Source organism: Saccopteryx leptura, chromosome 4, assembly GCF_036850995.1.
Source record: "Saccopteryx leptura isolate mSacLep1 chromosome 4, mSacLep1_pri_phased_curated, whole genome shotgun sequence".
Lineage (NCBI taxonomy): Eukaryota > Metazoa > Chordata > Mammalia > Chiroptera > Emballonuridae > Saccopteryx > Saccopteryx leptura.
The window spans coordinates 23,363,993-23,382,681 of NC_089506.1; the positions used below are offsets into that span (position 1 = coordinate 23,363,993).

The 18,689-nt window shown below is 50.4% G+C and overlaps 1 protein-coding gene across 7 annotated transcripts in view; it reads left to right on the plus strand.

The window, feature by feature from the left end:
- The window catches only part of RBPMS (RNA binding protein, mRNA processing factor), a 195,827-nt gene that overhangs the window by 152,206 nt on the left and 24,932 nt on the right, over positions 1-18,689 (plus strand). For 3 of the 7 annotated variants that reach the window (XM_066380276.1, XM_066380278.1, XM_066380279.1), the window contains 2 exons: positions 12,837-12,967; positions 16,087-16,326. The exons of 2 other annotated variants lie outside the window; for them this stretch is intronic. In XM_066380276.1, the coding sequence (XP_066236373.1) occupies positions 12,837-12,967; positions 16,087-16,218 (263 nt within the window). In that variant the 3' untranslated portion in view covers positions 16,219-16,326. Of the gene's footprint in view, positions 1-12,836; positions 12,968-16,086; positions 16,327-18,689 lie in introns of those variants that run through there. 2 more of the 7 variants (XR_010751022.1, XM_066380280.1) reach the window with 1 other exon arrangement.

Sequence of the window (18,689 nt, forward strand, 5' to 3'; positions counted from 1 at the left end):
CTAGTGTTACCCTAATTCCAAAACCAGATAGAACTACAAAAAGAAAGGAAACCATAGGGCAGTATTTCTGATGAACATAGACACTAAAATCCTTAACAAAATATTAGCAAACCATATCCAGCAACACATTAAAAGGGTCATTCACCATGGTCAAGTGGAATTTATTCTGGGGCTGCAAGGTTGGTACAATAACCACAAATCATAAACATGATACACCGTTTAAACAAAATGAAGGCTAAAAACCCATGATCATATCAATAGATACAGAAAAAGTACTTGAAAAACATCCAGCACCCATTTATGTCAAAACAAAAATACCTTTCAGCGAAGTGGGAATATACCTCCACGTAATAAAGGACATATATGACAAACCTACAGCCAACATCATACTCAGCAAAAACTGCAGGTGTTCATCTTAAGATCAGGAACAAGACAGGAATGTCTGCTTTCACCATTCTGATTCAACATATTACTGGAAGTCCTAGCCACAGCAGTCAAACGAAAAGAAATAAAAAGACATCTAAATTAGAAAAGACGAAATAAAGCTGTCATTATTTACAGATGATGTGATAGTGTACATAGCGAATCCTGTAGACTCTACAGAAAAAAACACACACACACCAAAAACAAAAAACACTACTACAATTGATAAATGAATTCATTAAAGTAGCAGGATACAAAATAAATACCCAGAAATTAGTTGCATTTTTATACACCAATAATGAGCAATAAGGGAAACTAAGAAAATAATCCCATTTACAGTTGGTTCAAAAAGAATAAAATACCTAGAAATAAATTTAACCAAGGATGTAAAAGACCTATACTTGGAAAATTATAAGACACTGAAGAAGGAAATTGAAGATAGAAATAAGAGAGCATATACCACGTTCATGGATAAGAAGAATTAAAATTATTTAAAACGTCAATACTACCCAAAGCAATCTATACATTCAGTTCAATTTCTGCCAAAATAACAATGGAATATTTTATGGAACTAGAACAAATATTCCAAAAATTTATATGGAACCACAGAAGACCTCCAAATAGCAACAGCTATTTTCTCAGATCTTAAGAAAGAAGAACTAAGTTGAAAGCATTTTGCTACCTGATATCAAACTATATACAAGGCCGTAGTTACCAAAACAGCATTGTATTGGCATAAAAATAGACAATATAGATTAATGGAACAAAATAACCCAGAAATAAATGCACACCTTTATAGTCAATATTTGACAAAGGAGGCAAAAACATACAATGGGGTAAAAATAGTCTATTAATAAATGGTATTGGGAAAATTGGACAGATAATGTACAAAAAAATGAAACTAAGCCCCTTACACCGCACACAGAATAAACTTAAAATGGATTAAAGACTTAAATATTAGACCTGAAACCATGAAAACTTTAGAGGAAAAATAGGATTTAAATCTCAGATATTGCCTGACCTGTGGTGGCACAGTGGATAAAGCGTCGACCTGGAAATGCTGAGGTCGCTGGTTCGAAACCGTGGGTTTGCCTGGTCAAGGCACATATGGGAGTTGATGCTTCCAGCTCCTCCCCCCTGTCTCTCTCTTCTCTCTCTCTCTCTGTCTCTCCTCTCTAAAATGAATAAATAAAATAAAAATTAAAAAAAAAATAAAATAAATCTCAGATATTTCTTGTAGCAATATTTTTTTCTGATACAACTTCTCAGGCAAGGGAAATTTAAAAAAAATAAATGGGATTACATCAAACTAAAAAGTTTTTGCACAGCAAAGGAAACCACCAAAATGAATGGACAACCCACTGAATGGGAGAACATGATTCAACTGATAAGGGCTTAATATTCAAAATGTATAAAGAACTTATACAACTCAACATCAAAAAAGCAAAGTACCTGAATAAATACTTCTCCAAGCAAGACATACAAGTGGCCAATAGACATACAAAAATATGCCCAATGTCACAAATCATCAGAGAAATGCAAATTAAAACCACAATGAGATCTCACAGCCATCAGAATGGCTATCATCAATAAATCCACAAACAACAAATGCTGGTGAGGGTGTAGAGAAAAGGGAACCCTTGCGCACTGTTGGTGATAATGCAGATTGATACAGCCACTGTGAAAAGCCATATGGAGTTACCTCAAAAAATTAAAATAGAACTGCCTTGTGACCCAGTGATTCCACTTCTGGGAATTTATCTGAAGAAACCCAGAACACCAATTTAAAAGAATATATGCACTCCTGTGTTCACTGCAGTGTTATTTACTATAGCCAAGCTTTGGAAGAAGCCCAGGTGTTTTATCAATAGATGAATGAATAAAAAAAAAGCTGTGGTACATTTACACAATGGAATACTATTTTTCCATGTAAAGGAGGAAATTTATCATTTGCAACAGCATGGATAGACCTGGAGAGCATTACGCTAAGTGAAATGAGTCAGTCAGAGAAAGACAAGTACCATATAATTTCACTCATATATTGAGTCTAATGAACCAGCAAAATAGAGATAGACTAATACATAGAGAGCAGGTGGACAGCTCCTAGGCAGAGCACCATCTGAACTCAGTGTTTTCTGAGCATACTCCGGAGCCACGCTGCTTATCCTCAGACCGTGGCTTCACTCCACCTAGTGCAGGGCCTTGGGCCGGCCGCTTACTCTCCCCAAGCCCTCAGCCCTCCATTTGTGATGCGGGGATAACCACAGTACCTATCTCATAAGGATGTTTTGGAGAATCAATAAGTCAAAGTCTGAGAAGTATTTTGCACAAAGTATGCACTGTACAAGTATCCTTATTATTACCATTTGACATGAGACTAGTCCCATGGATAAGCCACCCAGCCACTCCAATCCCTTTGTTACCTGAACAGTTGACCCTAGATGGAAAAGGCTGTTTAGTACCAAAAATAGGCAGAAGAAACACTTTACTGGACACTGCTATTCTGGACTAGAAAAAGAGGAGAGGGTGTGTTATGCAAAGGGGGGTATTTTAAGTCAGAAAATACTTACTGAGTGCCCACTTCGTGCCACCCCCTGTGAAAGGGCACGTTAGTAAATACCGCTGAACCGTGTTCTGCCCCCATGATGCTTTCTGACCGGGACTCTAGCAGAGTGGAGCTGGACAGATGTTTTCATGTTGTCTGTGTGGTCTACAACCAGTGCTTCCTGAAAATACAGCTCCCGTTAAACATCCAGAATTGATTGCGATCGTTAAGAAATCCAAGCTCTCAGAGAGGCTGGCAAATCCCCCCGGAGTTCAGTTGCCCGTGTCTGGGGAGGGGGGATGCCTGAGGAAGCCGTAGGGGACCCTCAGCGCTGCGGTGGCTGGTCTCAGGAAGGGAGAGGACTGAAAATGTCCCTCGGTGACGAACAGGAGCAGATAGCAGTTGTGACTTAAGGAGCAGTTTTCTTCCTGCTTATGCTCTGGGTTCCCTTCAACTCTCAGACCAAGGATCCGGCCCTTTGAGAACTGACGATTGTATTGGGTCGTTTCTTGATAGGAAACAGCTGCCGTGACTGCTCAGCGGCATGGCAGAAAACCTTTCACTGGAGTGGGGGGCTGACTCGGGCCCAGTCGAATCAAGACCAGCTTGGTTTTGGAATTTTCTTGGCATACTTATTTTGTGGGTCTGGGTTGGCCTTTTTTTGCAGTAAGCTTAAGGAGTTGCTCCAGAAATATGTGTCATGAGAGAAAAATTGGAGGCGAGAGAGAGAGAGTGGACGCTCCTAGGAAGCCAGCAGGCCAGGTGAGCACCTGTATTTTGGAGGTAGAAGTAGGGATAGAAAGGAAGAGATAGAAAAGCAGAGGGGAGACGTAATCAAAACAGAGAAGCAGAGCAGAAGGGATGCGGGTCCTGGACTATGGTGACTTTGATTCACATCCTGGTTCTATCACTTGCGCCGCATCACTGGGTTAGTTACCGAACCTCTACGTGCCCCTGTCTCTTCCTGATGTCAGGGGCTAACGTTAGCACCACCCACAGGAGCACCAGCATGGTGTGGCACATCAAGGCCGCTCAGTAAACATTAGCTACTACAATGAGCATCATTATCATCAGTATCTTTGCCATCTTTAATGTTGCTAGGTCTTAGCAGTTGTTTGGACATGGGAGATTTGGGGAGGTGAGAAGAGGAATTAGTTTATGAGTAACAGTGAGTTCACTTTTGGGTGAGTTGAGTTGGATGAGTTTAGGATGTCCACCTTGGAGTACAAATCAAAGTTGTAGCTTATGAGTTAAGAGTTATCCTAAATAGAGCTAATCATTGAAGCACTGCGTATGGCCCAGGGCCATGATAAGGAGCAGTAGAAGTGAGGAGGGTTGAGCACAGATTTCATTTCTCCTGGGCTCTCCAGCACGTCAGATGATCTGTTTCCTGTGGAGAACACAACAGTTACAGCTGTCATTTGTGCCAGGTGGTGCTGAACACACCCTTTGAGCTTCTTGCCCAATCTTTGGCATCTTCCCCTGGACTTGTTTTTTGGGGGAGCCAGTGAGGGTGTGTGACCTTTTTTAGGAACCGTTGTTTTCCAACAAGTTGCCACCAACTGAGTGTCTGAAAACAACAAAACTATTCACAGTTTTAGGAGGACAGATGTCTGAAATCAAGCTGTCCGCAGTATTTTTTTCCAGAGGCTCTGAGGAAGAAGCTATCCCATGCCTCTATCAAGGCCCACCCTAAATCCAGAATGATTTCATCTCAAGATCCTTATGCAAAATTCCTGTTGTCAAAAAAAAAGATTACATTCTGAGGTTCCAGGTAAATGTGAATTTTGGGAGGACACCATTCAATCCACCAGAGGCTAATGTGTGCTGGGCGGGGCCTCAGAAGCTGGGTGTGGCCGCAGGAGCTAGGCGGGGCTTGTGTGCCTTCTCAGCTGTAACACCAGAAGAGCATGCCCCTCGGAACGGCCCCCCGACACAGGCCTCATATGGCTGATTTTTGAAGGGCTTACTTAACAGACACGGATAAACTTCTTGCTGAGGCAGATATGTGGGAGTTCATAGTTAAACAGAATCCTTGATTTTTATTTCAAAATTTATTTTTTTCCCATAAAAAATGGAATTTTTCATCATCTATGGGCCTTGTGTGCCATGATTGCTGTTTTTTTCTAGCTAAGTTATTCACCTGCTGGGCCGGCGCTCCTGGAGCATGCTGTCCCTGGGTTTACTCTACTAAACTGTACAAAAGCTAGAGAGAGATGGAAGAGAAGGCCGCCTGAACTCAGGGGCCTTCCACAGCCTCCAGCGATGGGGGCACTGCAGCCTGAGGGAGGCAGTGTGATTGTGGAAGGAAACCTGAGCCGTGAGACAGGAGACCTGGGTTCTGCCTGACCAGGCAGTGGTGCAGTGGGTAGAGCGGTGGACTAGGATGTGGAGGACCCATGTTTGGAACCCTGAGGTTGCCCGCTTGAGCGAGGGCTTATCCGGCTTGAGGGTGGGCTCACCAGCTTGAGCCCAAAGGTCGCTGGCTTGAGAAAGGGACCACTCGCTCTGCCGCAGCCCCCCCCCCCCTTAAGGCACATATGAGAAAGCAATAAATGAACTAAGGAGCCACAATGAAGAATTGATGCTTCTCATCTCTCTGCCTTCCTGTCCCCCCCCCTCTCCCTGTCTGTGTGACACACACACACACACACACACACACACACACACCTGGGTTCTGATCCCAGTTTAGACACTACAAGTAGTGATGAGACTTGGAGAGGTTTTTCTCATTGTTAACATGAGACACTCATTTCTGCCCCTTTCCCCAGAGCTTTTAATGAGGTTCCTGAATGATAATGGATGCGCAAGTTCCTGGCTGTGTATAAACATGTGTACAAATACAAAGTGTTAAGCAGGCTGGAATGTACTCCTAGGAAAGAATCGCATGTATATGCTCTTCTGTGCGTGTTCTTTCTGTGCGTGTTTTCTCTCCCACACAGAACTGCATCAGCCTGCAGTTTTATTGTTTCCTCCTCTTAAGGGCAAGATGGAAACATTTTTTTTTTCCTCCATTCATTTTACCAAGTGTAGAACAAGTAGCGACTTCTTGATACTCGGATGACACTGCGCTAGTCGCTGGGGCGAGCCAAGAGGAAGCGGTTGCAGTGCTGGAGGGCTCTGCGTGATTGGGCGGCGCTGGGGGCGGGGCAGAGAGGAAGCGGTTGCAGTGCTGGAGGGCTCTGCGTGATTGGGTGGCGCTGGGGGCGGGGCAGAGAGGAAGCAGTTGCAGTGCTGGAGGGCTCTGCGTGATTGGGCGGCGCTGGGGGCGGGGCAGAGAGGAAGCGGTTGCAGTGTTGGAGGGCTCTGCGTGATTGGGTGGCGCTGGGGGCGGGGCAGAGAGGAAGCGGTTGCAGTGCTGGAGGGCTCTGCGTGATTGGGTGGTGCTGGGGGCGGGCCGAGAGGAAGCGGTTGCAGGGTTGCAGTGCTGGAGGGCTCTGCGTGATTGGGCGGCGCTGGGGGCGAGCCGAGAGGAAGCGGTTGCAGTGTTGGAGGGCTCTGCGTGATGGGGCGGCGCTGGGGGCGAGCCGAGAGGAAGCGGTTGCAGTGTTGGAGGGCTCTGCGTGATGGGGCGGCGCTGGGGGCGAGCCGAGAGGAAGCGGTTGCAGTGCTGGAGGGCTCTGCGTGATGGGGCGGCGCTGGGGGCGGCAGGGCAGAGAAGGTGCTCCCGCCACCGCCCACCAGGCGTCCTCTCTGAAGAGTGAGTAAGGGTGACGCCAGGTGAGAGGCGGGAGAACGCCACCGTGGCAGAGGGAACCAGTGTGTGTACAAGGCCTGCCGGTGGGAGGTGCGGTCAGGCGGTGAAAACGATCCTAAGCCATGAGGGAGAATCGGGTGAGACCCTGTGGGGTCTTCTCGGCCACGGTCCCGGAGTTTAGACACTGTCCAGCCAGCGGAGAAATGGCAGGGTTTTAAGTGGGAGAGCGACATTACTGAATTGTGTATTTTAAAGGTCCTGGCTGCAGGGTAGCGGCCAGGAGGACTCTTAGGAGGCCTTTTCCATAATCCAGTGGTGAAGCTCGAAGAGGATGATGTGGTAGATTAACGAGGACCCTGGGAAAGACTGAGGACGAGGGAGGCTCAGGTGACAGCCAGGTCTCCGGCATACGCAACTGGGTGGCGTCCTTGACTGACACTGGAGCCAAGGAGGACAGGCCATGGGGGTGAGTGTGTTTGGCTTCAGGCCTGTTGAGCATGACATTGCTGTGCAGTTTTTCCAAATAGAAAGTATCCAACAGGCACAGGAAATACTAATTTGAAGTTCTTAGACCGTGTGTTCTCAACTAGACCCAGACGAAGTCCATTCAGGATTTCTCTAGGTCGTTCCTGAGTCATTCGTCTTTATCTCTGTTGTCGGTATGATCTCGGATGGGAAGCTTCACCTTCGCATTTCTGTTTGTCACAAGTGGAAAGGCAGCAGGCCGAACTTCACGGGACTGCCTTTTTTTCTTTCCAGAGGGATTGGGGTGGTGTTGGGGCAGTTTCGATACTGTTCACAAAAAATAGGGAATATTTCAAAATTAATATGGAGCGATGAAAAAAGAAGCATTTGACTTATTTTTTAATAAACAAGAACATCAGAAAAGCAAATGACAAGTCAAAGAAAGTTGTTTGATTATGCAAATGAGATGCAAAACCAATTTTTATTTCATTGGTGAAATGCACTATAGAAAAGGCTGAAAGTGACCAAGAGGTGGCACAGTGGATAGAGCGTCGGACTGGGATGCTGAGGACCCAGGTTTGCGACCCTGAGGTCACCAGCTTGAGCACGGGCTCATCTGGTTTGAGCAAAGCTCACCAGCTTGGACCCAAGGTTGCTGGCTCGAGCAAGGAGTTACTTGGTCTGCTGAAGGCCCACAGTCAAGGCACATATGAGAAAGCAATCAATGAACAACTAAGGTGTCGCAATGCGCAACGAAAAACTAATGATTGATGCTTCTTAGCTCTCCATTCCTGTCTGTCCCTGTCTATCCCTCTCTGACTCTGTCTCTAAAATAATAATGATAATAATAATAATAAAATAACAAAAACCCAAAAATTTAAAAAAGAAAAAAGAAAAGTCTGAAAGTACTGGAGTATCTGCACGATCCCTGATCCCCTCATTTTTGTGAGCAGTAGTTCTTGTTTGTCAGGATCCAGTCTTAGGCCCTCTGGTTGGTGAATTTCCATGCTAAGGAAAAGGCCTATTCCGTTGTATACTGTAAGCCCTCAACAACATTATCCGCAGGTGCAAAGGGGGAAGGGTGGGGCTAGATCTGGCGCAGTGGGACAGGGACGAGCCAGCCTGTCAGGAGGGCTGGATTCGGGCTCCCTGGGGACTGGCTCACTCTGGGTGGGGTGGTCAAGAGCCCCTTGTTCTCGGAGGGAGGGATCTTACCCCCTCCCTGAAGTCTACTGCATCCCCGTGGGCCCAGGCCAGCAAACTTAATCTTATTTTAGCTTTCCCATTTCATTAAGTCTGGACAGGATGGAAGGTGAAGCCCACCTAAGCCCCTGCTCCCTGCCCTGCACCGCCTGCACCTCCAGTTGGGTGTCCCCATGGAGGGCTCGTGCTGGGGACAACCCGTCTCCACCTGTACAGTTTCCTCAAGGCTACATTAGCAGCCAGGAAGAATGTGCAAATGCAAAAGGCTTGTTCAGCTGTCTGCCCCCTTCCATCAAAGGAGACTGGTGGGTTTGCCGAGTCCTCAGCCGCATACTGAAGTGTGGGTGTCCGTGAGGGCTGCTGTCCTGGAGGTGTGGTCCTGACCTTGCCGGGCTGCCCCGCTGTCCGGTGCTGCTTGCTCTGTCACAGTGGCTCCGAGCCAGGCACGGAGTGTGAGGCTGGGTCTCCCGTAACCCTGGGCTAGCCTCTCTCACAGAACAGGTCCAGGATTATTGCTTTCATTTGCATTTTCTCTCCTGCAGTGTCTTATTCATTCACTGAGCGAACTACTGTGTAACAGGTACTATATACTAAGCTCTCTGAAAGCAAAATGCATAACGATTTGCTCAAGCAGCTAATAATATAACAACAAAAGAATAAGAAGATAAATAACTCACAGCAGTGGTTCTCAAACCGAAGTATGCCTCAGAATCCCTTGGAGGGCAGAATTTCTGATTCGGGAGGCCTGGGGTGGATCCTGGAGTGTGCATTCTACCTGCTCCCGGTGCCGGAGCTGCTGGTCACCCACTGTCCCCTGCGTGCTGCAGTGCGGATGGGAAGATGGGGTTTTCCAGCGGAGCGAGGAGGGGGAAGGACATAGCTCCACCTCCACCTGGTTTATGAGCCTTTTTTTCTGTTATTTTACCTATTATACTTATTTCCTGGGTCAGGTTTTTCTGTACTTTGTGAGGCCGTAAAAGCTCACTCAAGGTCTCTATCAGCCCCAGGGTGCTTTGGACAATGAAGCCCGTGTCAGGCAGGGGACCGTTTGTTCCAGCCCAGTTGTCCTGTTGTTCTTTGTTTCTTCCCTGCTCTGGCTGCGGGGGCCCAAGGCCGCGCCCTCACCCCCCCCCCCAGGTTTCCAGGGGCTACAGGAGTGAGCTCAGGCCTCAGAGCTTTTTGGAGAGGAGCTCCCTTTAAAAACCGGTCCCTGGCGGAGAGCAGCCGGAAGAGCCGTTTTCAGAATGTATTCTCCGGAACCTGGTGTTCCCTGGGGACGGTTGCCGGGGGCCTAGGTCCCTTTGGCTGCCACCGCCACCAGGTCAACCAGAATAGCTATACTTTCATTAAAAAGAGTTTCTGGGGAAAATTAGTTTGAAGAAATGGCCCACTGCCTTTATTTTTAACTTTGAAAATTACTGTTCTGTAACATTTACTCTGGTTTGAGCCTCCTGTTGTTGTTATCGTGTGTGTGTGTGTGTGTGTGTGTGTGTGTGTGTGTGTGTCAGAGAGAGAGAGAGAGAGGCAAATACTGCAAGAAGTGAGAAATTTTAGACCTAGATCCTATGGATGTTTTCTAAGTTTTAACAAAGGAAACAGTAGTGTATCTGTAAACACCTTTCTAGAATATTCTACCGGGTACTATTCAGTACAGCAAGCATTGTTGCACACTGCATGCCAGCCTCAGAGCCGGCCCTGAGCACAGACTTGAGTAAGAACCGGATCCTCGACAAGTGGTTAGGAGTGATCCGGACCTGCTCCGCTCCCGGCAATCTCCCGGTAATCTCCCGCACAAATATCTCCATCGACTCACTGGGAGCTCACCCTCTTCCAGACCTCACCCTCTTCCCGACCAAGCCCTGCGTGCTGCGTGTCTCCTGCCATTTACAGGAACTCCCTGTGACTCCTTCACAAGAAGAGGAGGGAAATAGGACGTTATGTGTCAAGGGATTTCTCAAGTGCAAGTTCACCCCGATCTCTTAGGGCCCTGCTTCACTACCTAACTTGACCGGGACTCGGCAGCGCTGGGGTCAGGGGATTTGGAAGCAGTTCCCACATTCTGCTGGGCTGGGTTCTGTGCAAATGTAACTCAGTGAACCGTCTCCCAGCATCAGTATAGACCCGCTGGGAGGTAATGCTTTAAGATAAAGGTGTGGAAACGTCTGGAAATCATAAAGTACCTCTGTCAGGCTGAGACTGAAGCACACTCCACCTCAGCTCCATTATTGTTCTCTTTAGGGTCAGATGCCTTAAAAGACATTTTGGTATTAAAAACTTTCTAAAGCAAGAACCCATTGATCATGTGAAAGCCCCCCACTCAGCCGTTTCCTGCTGGGCAGCTGGGTGAGGGCACCTCAGTGGTTTCCTGCTGGGCAGCTGGGCAGCTGGGTGAGGGCACAGGCCAGCACGCCCCCCCCCGGGCATGTCCCCTCCTCCGGGCCCTCCGCCCTCCGCTGTCCAGTGAGCTGGGCAACTATGGCTAAGAGACCGAGTGTGCTGGGTCTTGAGACTCTCTTTGACTTTTTAAAAAGACTCAAAGTGTCTTAAAATAGCCTGATAGCTGAAGTAACAACAGCAGCACGTCACTTCTGAGCATGGCTGTTTAAAATCCGAGGCTCGGGTCCTGGCCGGAGTCCATTTCCACGCGCTGCTCCCACAGGAGCTGTGCTGATGGGAATCATCTGGTCATGACAGGAAACAGGTCTGGTAAGCGTCCCGTCCACCCCTGTAGGGACCTCCTTACAGGGACGACAGACACCTGCACCCAGGATGGGTGGTGTAGACCAGACCACTTTAAAGTGGTTTATGATGCCCTGACTGGAGAGTTTGGTTCGAGTGTCATCCTGGAGTGCAGAGGTTACGGGTTCAGTCCCTGGCCAGGGCACATACAGGAACGATTACTGTTCCTACCTCTCTCTCTCTCTCTTTTCCACCCTTGCTAAAATCAAGAAATTAAAAAAAAAAAAATTTTTTTTTTAAATAAATAGGTTTATGATGCTACTGTTTCCCTCCCTGTCACAACAATCAGTCCCCTCTTTCGGCCCGAGCCCCACAGCCTAGACACATGAGCATTCTGTGTTCCGTCCCCAAGCCCCGAGGAGGTCGTTTTAACTGCCTTGTCGAGAGAGGTGTGGGAAGCCGCCGGCCAGCCACAGTGCGTCACCCCACCCTGGGGGGACCCGGAGCTGCCCTCTGAGTGGACGGACCCCCTCAGCTCAGCTGGGGACTCTCTCCTCCTGTCAGAAGCCGTGCTGGCTGGCTGGCCAGCTCGCCCACCCGGTGCATGCGCCCCACGGGCTCGCCGCTTTCCCGGTGCTCCGTAAGGCGGTCACCACCTCACGCTCGCTGTGCCCCCTTCCCAGGCTGAACACCGCGCCCAGGCCAGAGTGTGGGAGGATGGCGAGGGGAAGGGCGACCTGGGGGGGCTCTCGGATGGTGGGAAGGCGCGAAGTGACTCCTGTTCTTGGAGCACACTGAACGGCAGTCACTAATGGCTTTGTCACGTCCCCTTTGCCTGCCTCCCCCAGCCGTGGCGGGGAGCATCCTTGACCTGCTTGATTTCAGACTTGGACAGGTGATAAAAGCGCAAGGTCCAGATTCATGCTATTGACCGCTGCGATCTTTGCCTTTGCTGGATGCTCCCTCGTGTGTTTGCTGTGACTCTAATGGGCTGCTTCCTGACACGGTCTGAGGCCCGGACAGCTGCCCTCAGTCTGGCAGAGGGCGGCCGGACCCCAGGGGAAGCAGAGCGGCCCCGGGGAACATCTAAACCAGCCAGCTGGTGACTTGACTCCCTTTTTTTTTTATTTTTCCCCCCTAAAAAATAAATATGGTCAGTGTAATCGGCAACTGGGCACATTCTTATTTGTGTCTCCGTGGAGCACATAACTTGAACCGGGATACGCACACCTTTCTCACTTCATTCTCTGAATTCTTGGCAGCTTACACGTGGTATAGGCACAGCGTCTGGTCCTGTGCCGCTGAGCCCAAGTGTGAAACGCTTGCAGATCGTAATTGACTCGTCTATTAATTATCCTGATAAGCAGAAAAGCCCTCCGGTTCTTCCCGTCTGTTGGGGTCCTGCCAGGAACTGTTGTTCTCTCAAGGGCACTGCAGCGGGTTTTCAAGAGAGACCTCCTCCTGGTTCTCCTCTTCCTCTCCCGGGGAGGACCGCACTCGCGGTTCTGTGCAGGAAACCCCCGCTGTTCCTGGGTTTCCCCGGCTGGGCTGCGGCAGCAGCGTTGGAAAGACATCAGAGTGGCCCGGGCAGAGCCAGCCGGCTTCCTGCAGGCCGGGCAGGCAGCAGACGCTTGTTGCTTTCTCTCGTCGTGCATTTCCTGTTCTCTTGCTTAGCGTTTGGGGACCAAAGCCAACAGGTTATTAAAAGAATGATAGTCATTTGACTTCTGGCATGGATGGGGGCTCGGGGCGGTTGGGGGTTTTGTTCTGATTTGAAACCGGCTGTTTGGTAACCACTAACTCTCCCTTATTCTTTTCTTGCAGATGAGCTCACAGTGCCTGCACTTTACCCCAGTAGCCCTGAAGTGTGGGCCCCGTACCCTCTGTACCCGGCGGAGCTAGCGCCTGCTCTACCTCCTCCTGCTTTCACCTATCCCGCTTCACTGCATGCCCAGGTAATTTATGCCCCTCGGCCACGACTCCACTCACCCCTCCACCGGTCCTCTCCAGCCCAGTTCCCCAGAGCACACCGTACCACTAACACCTGCCCAGCTAACAGAGCCACCTCCGAGAGAGTCCTGATCCTCTCTACATCCAGCTGACACTCCTCCGGGACTTACGAGGACCCTCTGACAGCAATGTCACCACTGCCTGATGTTTTCCCTGAACGACACCTCTGTCTTCCTTAATGACCTCACCCCCGTATCACACAGGAGAGACTGGGCCCAGGCGGCCTCCCCAGCGCCCAGCCAGTGAGGATGTCTCCAGAGCGTAGATGTGTGTGTGCCTTGTCGTGTGCAAGGAAGGGCTGCAGAGGGGGTGCGCCCTGGCCGCGGGGGCTTTGTGTCTGTGTTTCTGCGCATTGAGACATTGGCTCTCGTCTTCTCTGAGATCTAGTGACCAGGGGGGAAGCTGGGGGCTTCCAGGAGGAAGAGTCCTACCTTGTATATGTTACAGAAGAGGTTAAGGGTTCATTTACAACATTTTTGGGAAACCCTGAAGAAAAGGAGGCACAATATAGTCTAGACCAGGGGTCCCCAAACTTTTTATACAGGGAGCCAGTTCACTGTCCCTCAGACCGTTGGAGGGCCGCCACATACAGTGCTCCTCTCACTGACCACCAATGAAAGAGGTGCCCTTTCTGGAAGTACGGCGGGGGCCGGATAAATGGCCTCCGGGGACCGCATGCAGCCCGCAGGGCCGTAGTTTGGGGATGCCTGGTCTAGACTGTAATTACAGGTCCAGGTAGAGGCCTTTGTTCTAACTGGCTTTTTCTTTCTTTCCTTCCTTTCTTTCTTTCTCTTCTTTCTCTCTTCCTCCCTCCCTCCCTCCTTTCTTCCCTCTTCTTTTCCTTCCTTCCTTCCTTCCTTCCTTCCTTCCTTCCTTCCTTCCTTTCTCTTTCTTCCTTCCTTCCTTTCCCCCTCCCCTCCCCCCTTCCTCTCCCCTCTCCTCTCCTTCCCTCCTCTCCTTCCCCCTCCCCTCCCCTCCTCTCCCTTCCCTTCCCCTCCCTTCCTCTTCCTTCCCCTCCTCTTCCTTCTTTTCCTTATAGCCTGAATTTATAAATAAGCTCCCCTGTTTCTTCACAAAGATTGCTGTCTACCTACCAACCCCTTCTCTCCCCTTGGAGAGGAAAACTGTGCTTTTAGGGCAGGTAGTAGTAATCAACATTATGATTCAGAGTGATCGATAGCAAGTAAGACAGTGAAGATTTCATTTGTCTTACTGTGTGTGTAACTCCTCTAAAAGCAGGAGAGCCTGGCTTTTAAAAAATTGTTGGCTCGTGGGAGTTTTGTTTGTTATGCTTAGTGTTTGTTTATCAGACTGGATGGAATAAACAGCTTCCCAGGATACTCTCCTTTCTGACTTAAAACTTCCACGTTGTGCAGAACTCACCGTGTTGATAAGACGTAACAGGCAGCCCCAGCGTGGCTCTCGCTGGCCTTGGGGCCAGCCGTGTTGTGAGCTGAGTGCCCCTCCCTTCTCTTCCAGCTGAGCTGTCAGGGCTGCCTGCATGCCTCTGGGCACCAGCTCCCCGGGCCCCATGCGGGCACACCGCACAGAGAGACAGCCTGGTGCCTGGGCCCCGGACGTAGTTGCCCTCTGTGTTGGAAGGAGGAGGCAGAAAGGGGTATATGTAGTGAAGAAAAATGCGGATAGTACTTGGTACAGAAAATAAAGTAAAAGTATTATTCTGGGACCTGTGACCCATCTCTAGATTAGCTGTGTGCTTCTCCTTCCCCCGCAGCTTGTCCCGCCTCTGTCCATGTCAGGGCTCGGTCACCCTGGAAATGGCAGGCAGAGGGAGAAGGGACAGAAAGAACGTAAGCCCGTGGGCCTCTTCTGCTGAGTCACCAGCCTGCTCGGCGTGGGCTCAGGGATAACCTTGTAGATGACGTGGAACAACTCAGACTGCACCTCTGTTGGTGCCTGTCCACCCCACCCTGCCATCTGTGGATGTCTCCTCTTCCTCTTCTTCCTCTTGCTAGATGGCCTAGAGACAGATCAGTTGACAACTGAGGCCTGTGTTAGCAAATACCATGAAACGGTGCCAGGTTCTCATAGTCTTCTGAATATCCATGGCTTTTTAATCATCAACAAAGCCTCTCACCATTGCCCTGGAAAAGCAAGACTTGACAATGGCCAGAAAGGACTGGGAATAATAGCTTTTGGCCAAGACATCTGGGTCATTTGCCCTTTGTTCATTAACAGATGAAATCAAAAGCAGTATCTGGGAATATAGTGAGAAAAGAGTCTTAAGAGACTAGTAAACCTGGGCCGTTGTGAGAAAGGATGGGGAGAAGCAGTGCCGAGATTAGACGGACTGAACCGTTTGACTGAATGGGATCTGTTGCCCAGGGTGACACCTTCCCTTTGAGTTCTTCCTTGATCTGGAGCCCTTTCCAACCCGAAAGCCACTGGGCTCTGCCCCGTTGGTCCTCGAGCTGGTGGACCTCCTCTCTGGTCTCAGTGAGGTCTCGTGCTCAACCCCACCTCTGGTTGCCAGTCATTTCCAGGGCAAGCTTGACTTGCGAACAAACACAGTTATTTAAATTTCTTTGCCTAATATGAGCATCATAGGACGAACTGGCAGAGGCTTTACAGTGCAGCCGGTCTGACCCATTTTGCACGTGAGCACACAGACCGGAGAAGACGGAGAGAGTCACCCAGAGTCGCAAGTGGCTCTGCCATGACATGAGCGGGCCTGGCTCCGGGCCTCGCTCTGTCCACGCCTCGGTGCTGGCTCACCAAAGACTTGTTCTTTGATGGAATTTTGGAAAGGCCTCCCTCCAGTGACTCCTTGGATCTTTCTGCTCTAAGTAGATGAGAAGCCTGTCAGAAGAGACTTGGAGGCAAAGACAAGGGGATCAGAGCTTCGCCAGAGGGCCTAAGAGAGTTGTTACTAACTGACCGGAGGGAGAGCAGTGGGGGACCAACACGGAGCGCCCCTTATTGATAATTCCATTTTCACTTTGGAAATCTTACTTGTGTGTCTTTGGAGAAGCTTTTAAGTTATTTTGCTTTTCTCAGCAATGTTGTGCTCTGTTTTGAGACATGGATTTTTTTTTTCTTCTAGTGTTTCTGTCCTGAGGCAAAGCCCAACACACCTGTCTTTTGTCCACTTCTCCAGCAAATTAGATTTGTCTCTGGGAATGTGTTTGTAACATACCAACCTACTGCAGACCAGCAGAGGGAGCTCCCAGGCTGACTTTGCTTGTTAGCTATCCCCCCCACCCCACCCCACCCCAACCGTTTGCCGAAACTATTTCTTGGTAACATTTGAGAGAATTCAATAAAAATTTTAATCGGAGAGAAATTGATCTCAAGTAGACTTCGGCGTTTTGTTTTCGTGATGATGCGATTTTGGAGCTAAGATGTTATCTCTGGCTGAGCTGGTGGGAGAAGGGGGCCCAGCGACACCCAAGTGTCCATTCTGCGGGAGGCGGACTCGGAGCCCTTGGGGAGACCCAGCCCGGAGCGGAAGCCTTGCTGCCGCTGCTCCTGTCTCCTTGGCTCCCAGACCGTCAAGAGCTGCACACTGGAAGCTTCTCACCGCAGCAGCCACGGTCGCACCCACCAGGAGCCCTCGCGTCCGCAGGATGGTGTGTCTAGCTAGTGGAAACCTCTTGGAAGCGAATGCTGTGTTTCCTAGTTACCCACCCTGGTCCAGAAGCAGGAGGACCCAGGAGACAAACTGTCTTTGGAAGGCGGTCGCGTCACTTATCTGGTGCTGCCCCACCTCCATCCGGCGCCTCTGTCTCTAAATTGAAGATACATAACTTGACATCATTCCAACCCCATTAAAGGGTTGGAAATGCCAGTAGGACCGTAAGTCTCCGTATTGCCTTATTTTTATTGAGAGGAAAAACCTACTTGGTGAAGCAAGAAGCATCTGACTTCTAAAGAAGATCATTAATATTTTTAGACGTGATCATCCTGTTTACTTTCAAGGTCATTGGTATTTAAAATTTATTAGCTGTGTTATGTAAGTCACTGTGAACAGGAGAGGAACTTCTCATCCATGACTTTCAGGAACGTGACACTCTGAAGAGGACACACAGCTGTTCCTGTCACCTCGCGGTCACACATCTCAGCTTTTTCCATCTGGGTTCATTTGTGCTTTTAGTCTTGTTGCCGATGGAGCAGCGAGAAAGTCAATAATGCACCGTCCTCACTACATTCTAGAATCAGTACCCTGTGTCCCTGACCAGGGTCATATTCTTAGGCCAGAACTTTCTCAGGTAAGTAGGCCCGAGAGCGCAAGGCCTGGCTCCCTGTTCGTTGCTCAGCGGCCTGGGCAGGTCTCAGGGCTGCGCCACGGGCTCTGGACTTGGCGGCATCACCTGCACATAAACAAACGGTTTGAAAATCCCAACACAGACTTCCCAGGGGCAACGCCGGCCCCTTGGGAGATCCCTGTGACACACTGGAAAAATTTAAAGGTTAAATCCAAAATAACTACACGAGTGGACCATGGGAAAAGAGACACGGCAAGTCGGGAGAGAGCTGACGGTGAGCGCGGGCTGGGGGGCGGGACTAGGCAGGGTCGCGGTGGCCCCGCTGCACGGCCGCCCCACTGCCGGGCCGGGCGTTTACTCCGCAGCCCCGTGCAGACTTCTGAGAACTGCAGTTTACTTGTTTTTGAAAGGCAGTTTTATTAAGCATCCTCTGTCACTGCCCCGCACAGAGCACTGCATTAAGGACACACAGGGACGTCTGGCTTGGGCTTGGGCGGGGCTGTAAGTGAAGTGCGGAGGCGGAGCGAGCAGGTGTGCGTGGGTCAGGCGAGCACGCGCCCCCCCCCCCCCCCAGCTGCCCGTCCTGTTCCGAAGGCAGTACCAGCGCCGTCATGGTTGGTCCTGCAGGGGACCTGGGCCCCGGGCCCCGGGCCCGGCAGGTCCAGCACCTTCATTCAGCCTGACTTCTACGCCCCCGGGAGGGAGGGGTCGTGGGGTCAGCCTGACTTCTACGCCCCGCCCCGCAGCCGGCATCAGGCCTTGACCTTGCGTCCTGCTGCGGAGCCGGCCCTCCTGGCTGCCACTGTCCGGGACCCCCGCCCCCAGGGGCCGCAGAGGTGCCTTGGGGCTGTCCAACTCCGGGCTTTCGGTTGTCTTCAGATATCAGGGAAACTGTTACTCTGACATTATCTTTGCGTCCAAACCTGTGGCTCCGAAGCTCAGACCGAGAGACCACTCTTGGGTGCTCCTAGATGCCCAGCGCTGTCTAGTCTACGGTTCTGTCCAGCTTTCTGGTCGCCTGCGAGCATCTGACTCCCACAGGAGACTGACGGTGGGGGGCAGTGTGAGCCGGGTGGCGTCCACCTGCTGCGAGGGCCCCGAGCCCTGCCTTCCGCGGTCCCTCCCCTGGTTTGTTCCCCGCATGCCCGTTCTGCTCTCCGCATGCCCGCTCTGCTCCCCGAGGCCTGCCCGAGCCCCTCCGGAGAGCCCGGCCCGTGGTGGGCGGAGGGTGCCCAGGGCAGGCCGTGGAGCTGCCTGCTCAGACACAGGCTCTGCCACTTACAGGCTGTGTGACCGTGACTGAACAACGGAACGTCTCTGAGCTTCACGAAGTGGGACTAATAACCCCTCGTATAAAACTCACAGGGGTGCCGACACACAGCAAGGCCTATCGCTACGAGCCTGGCAAGGGGCATTTGCATTCTCAGGGCAGAGAAGGAGC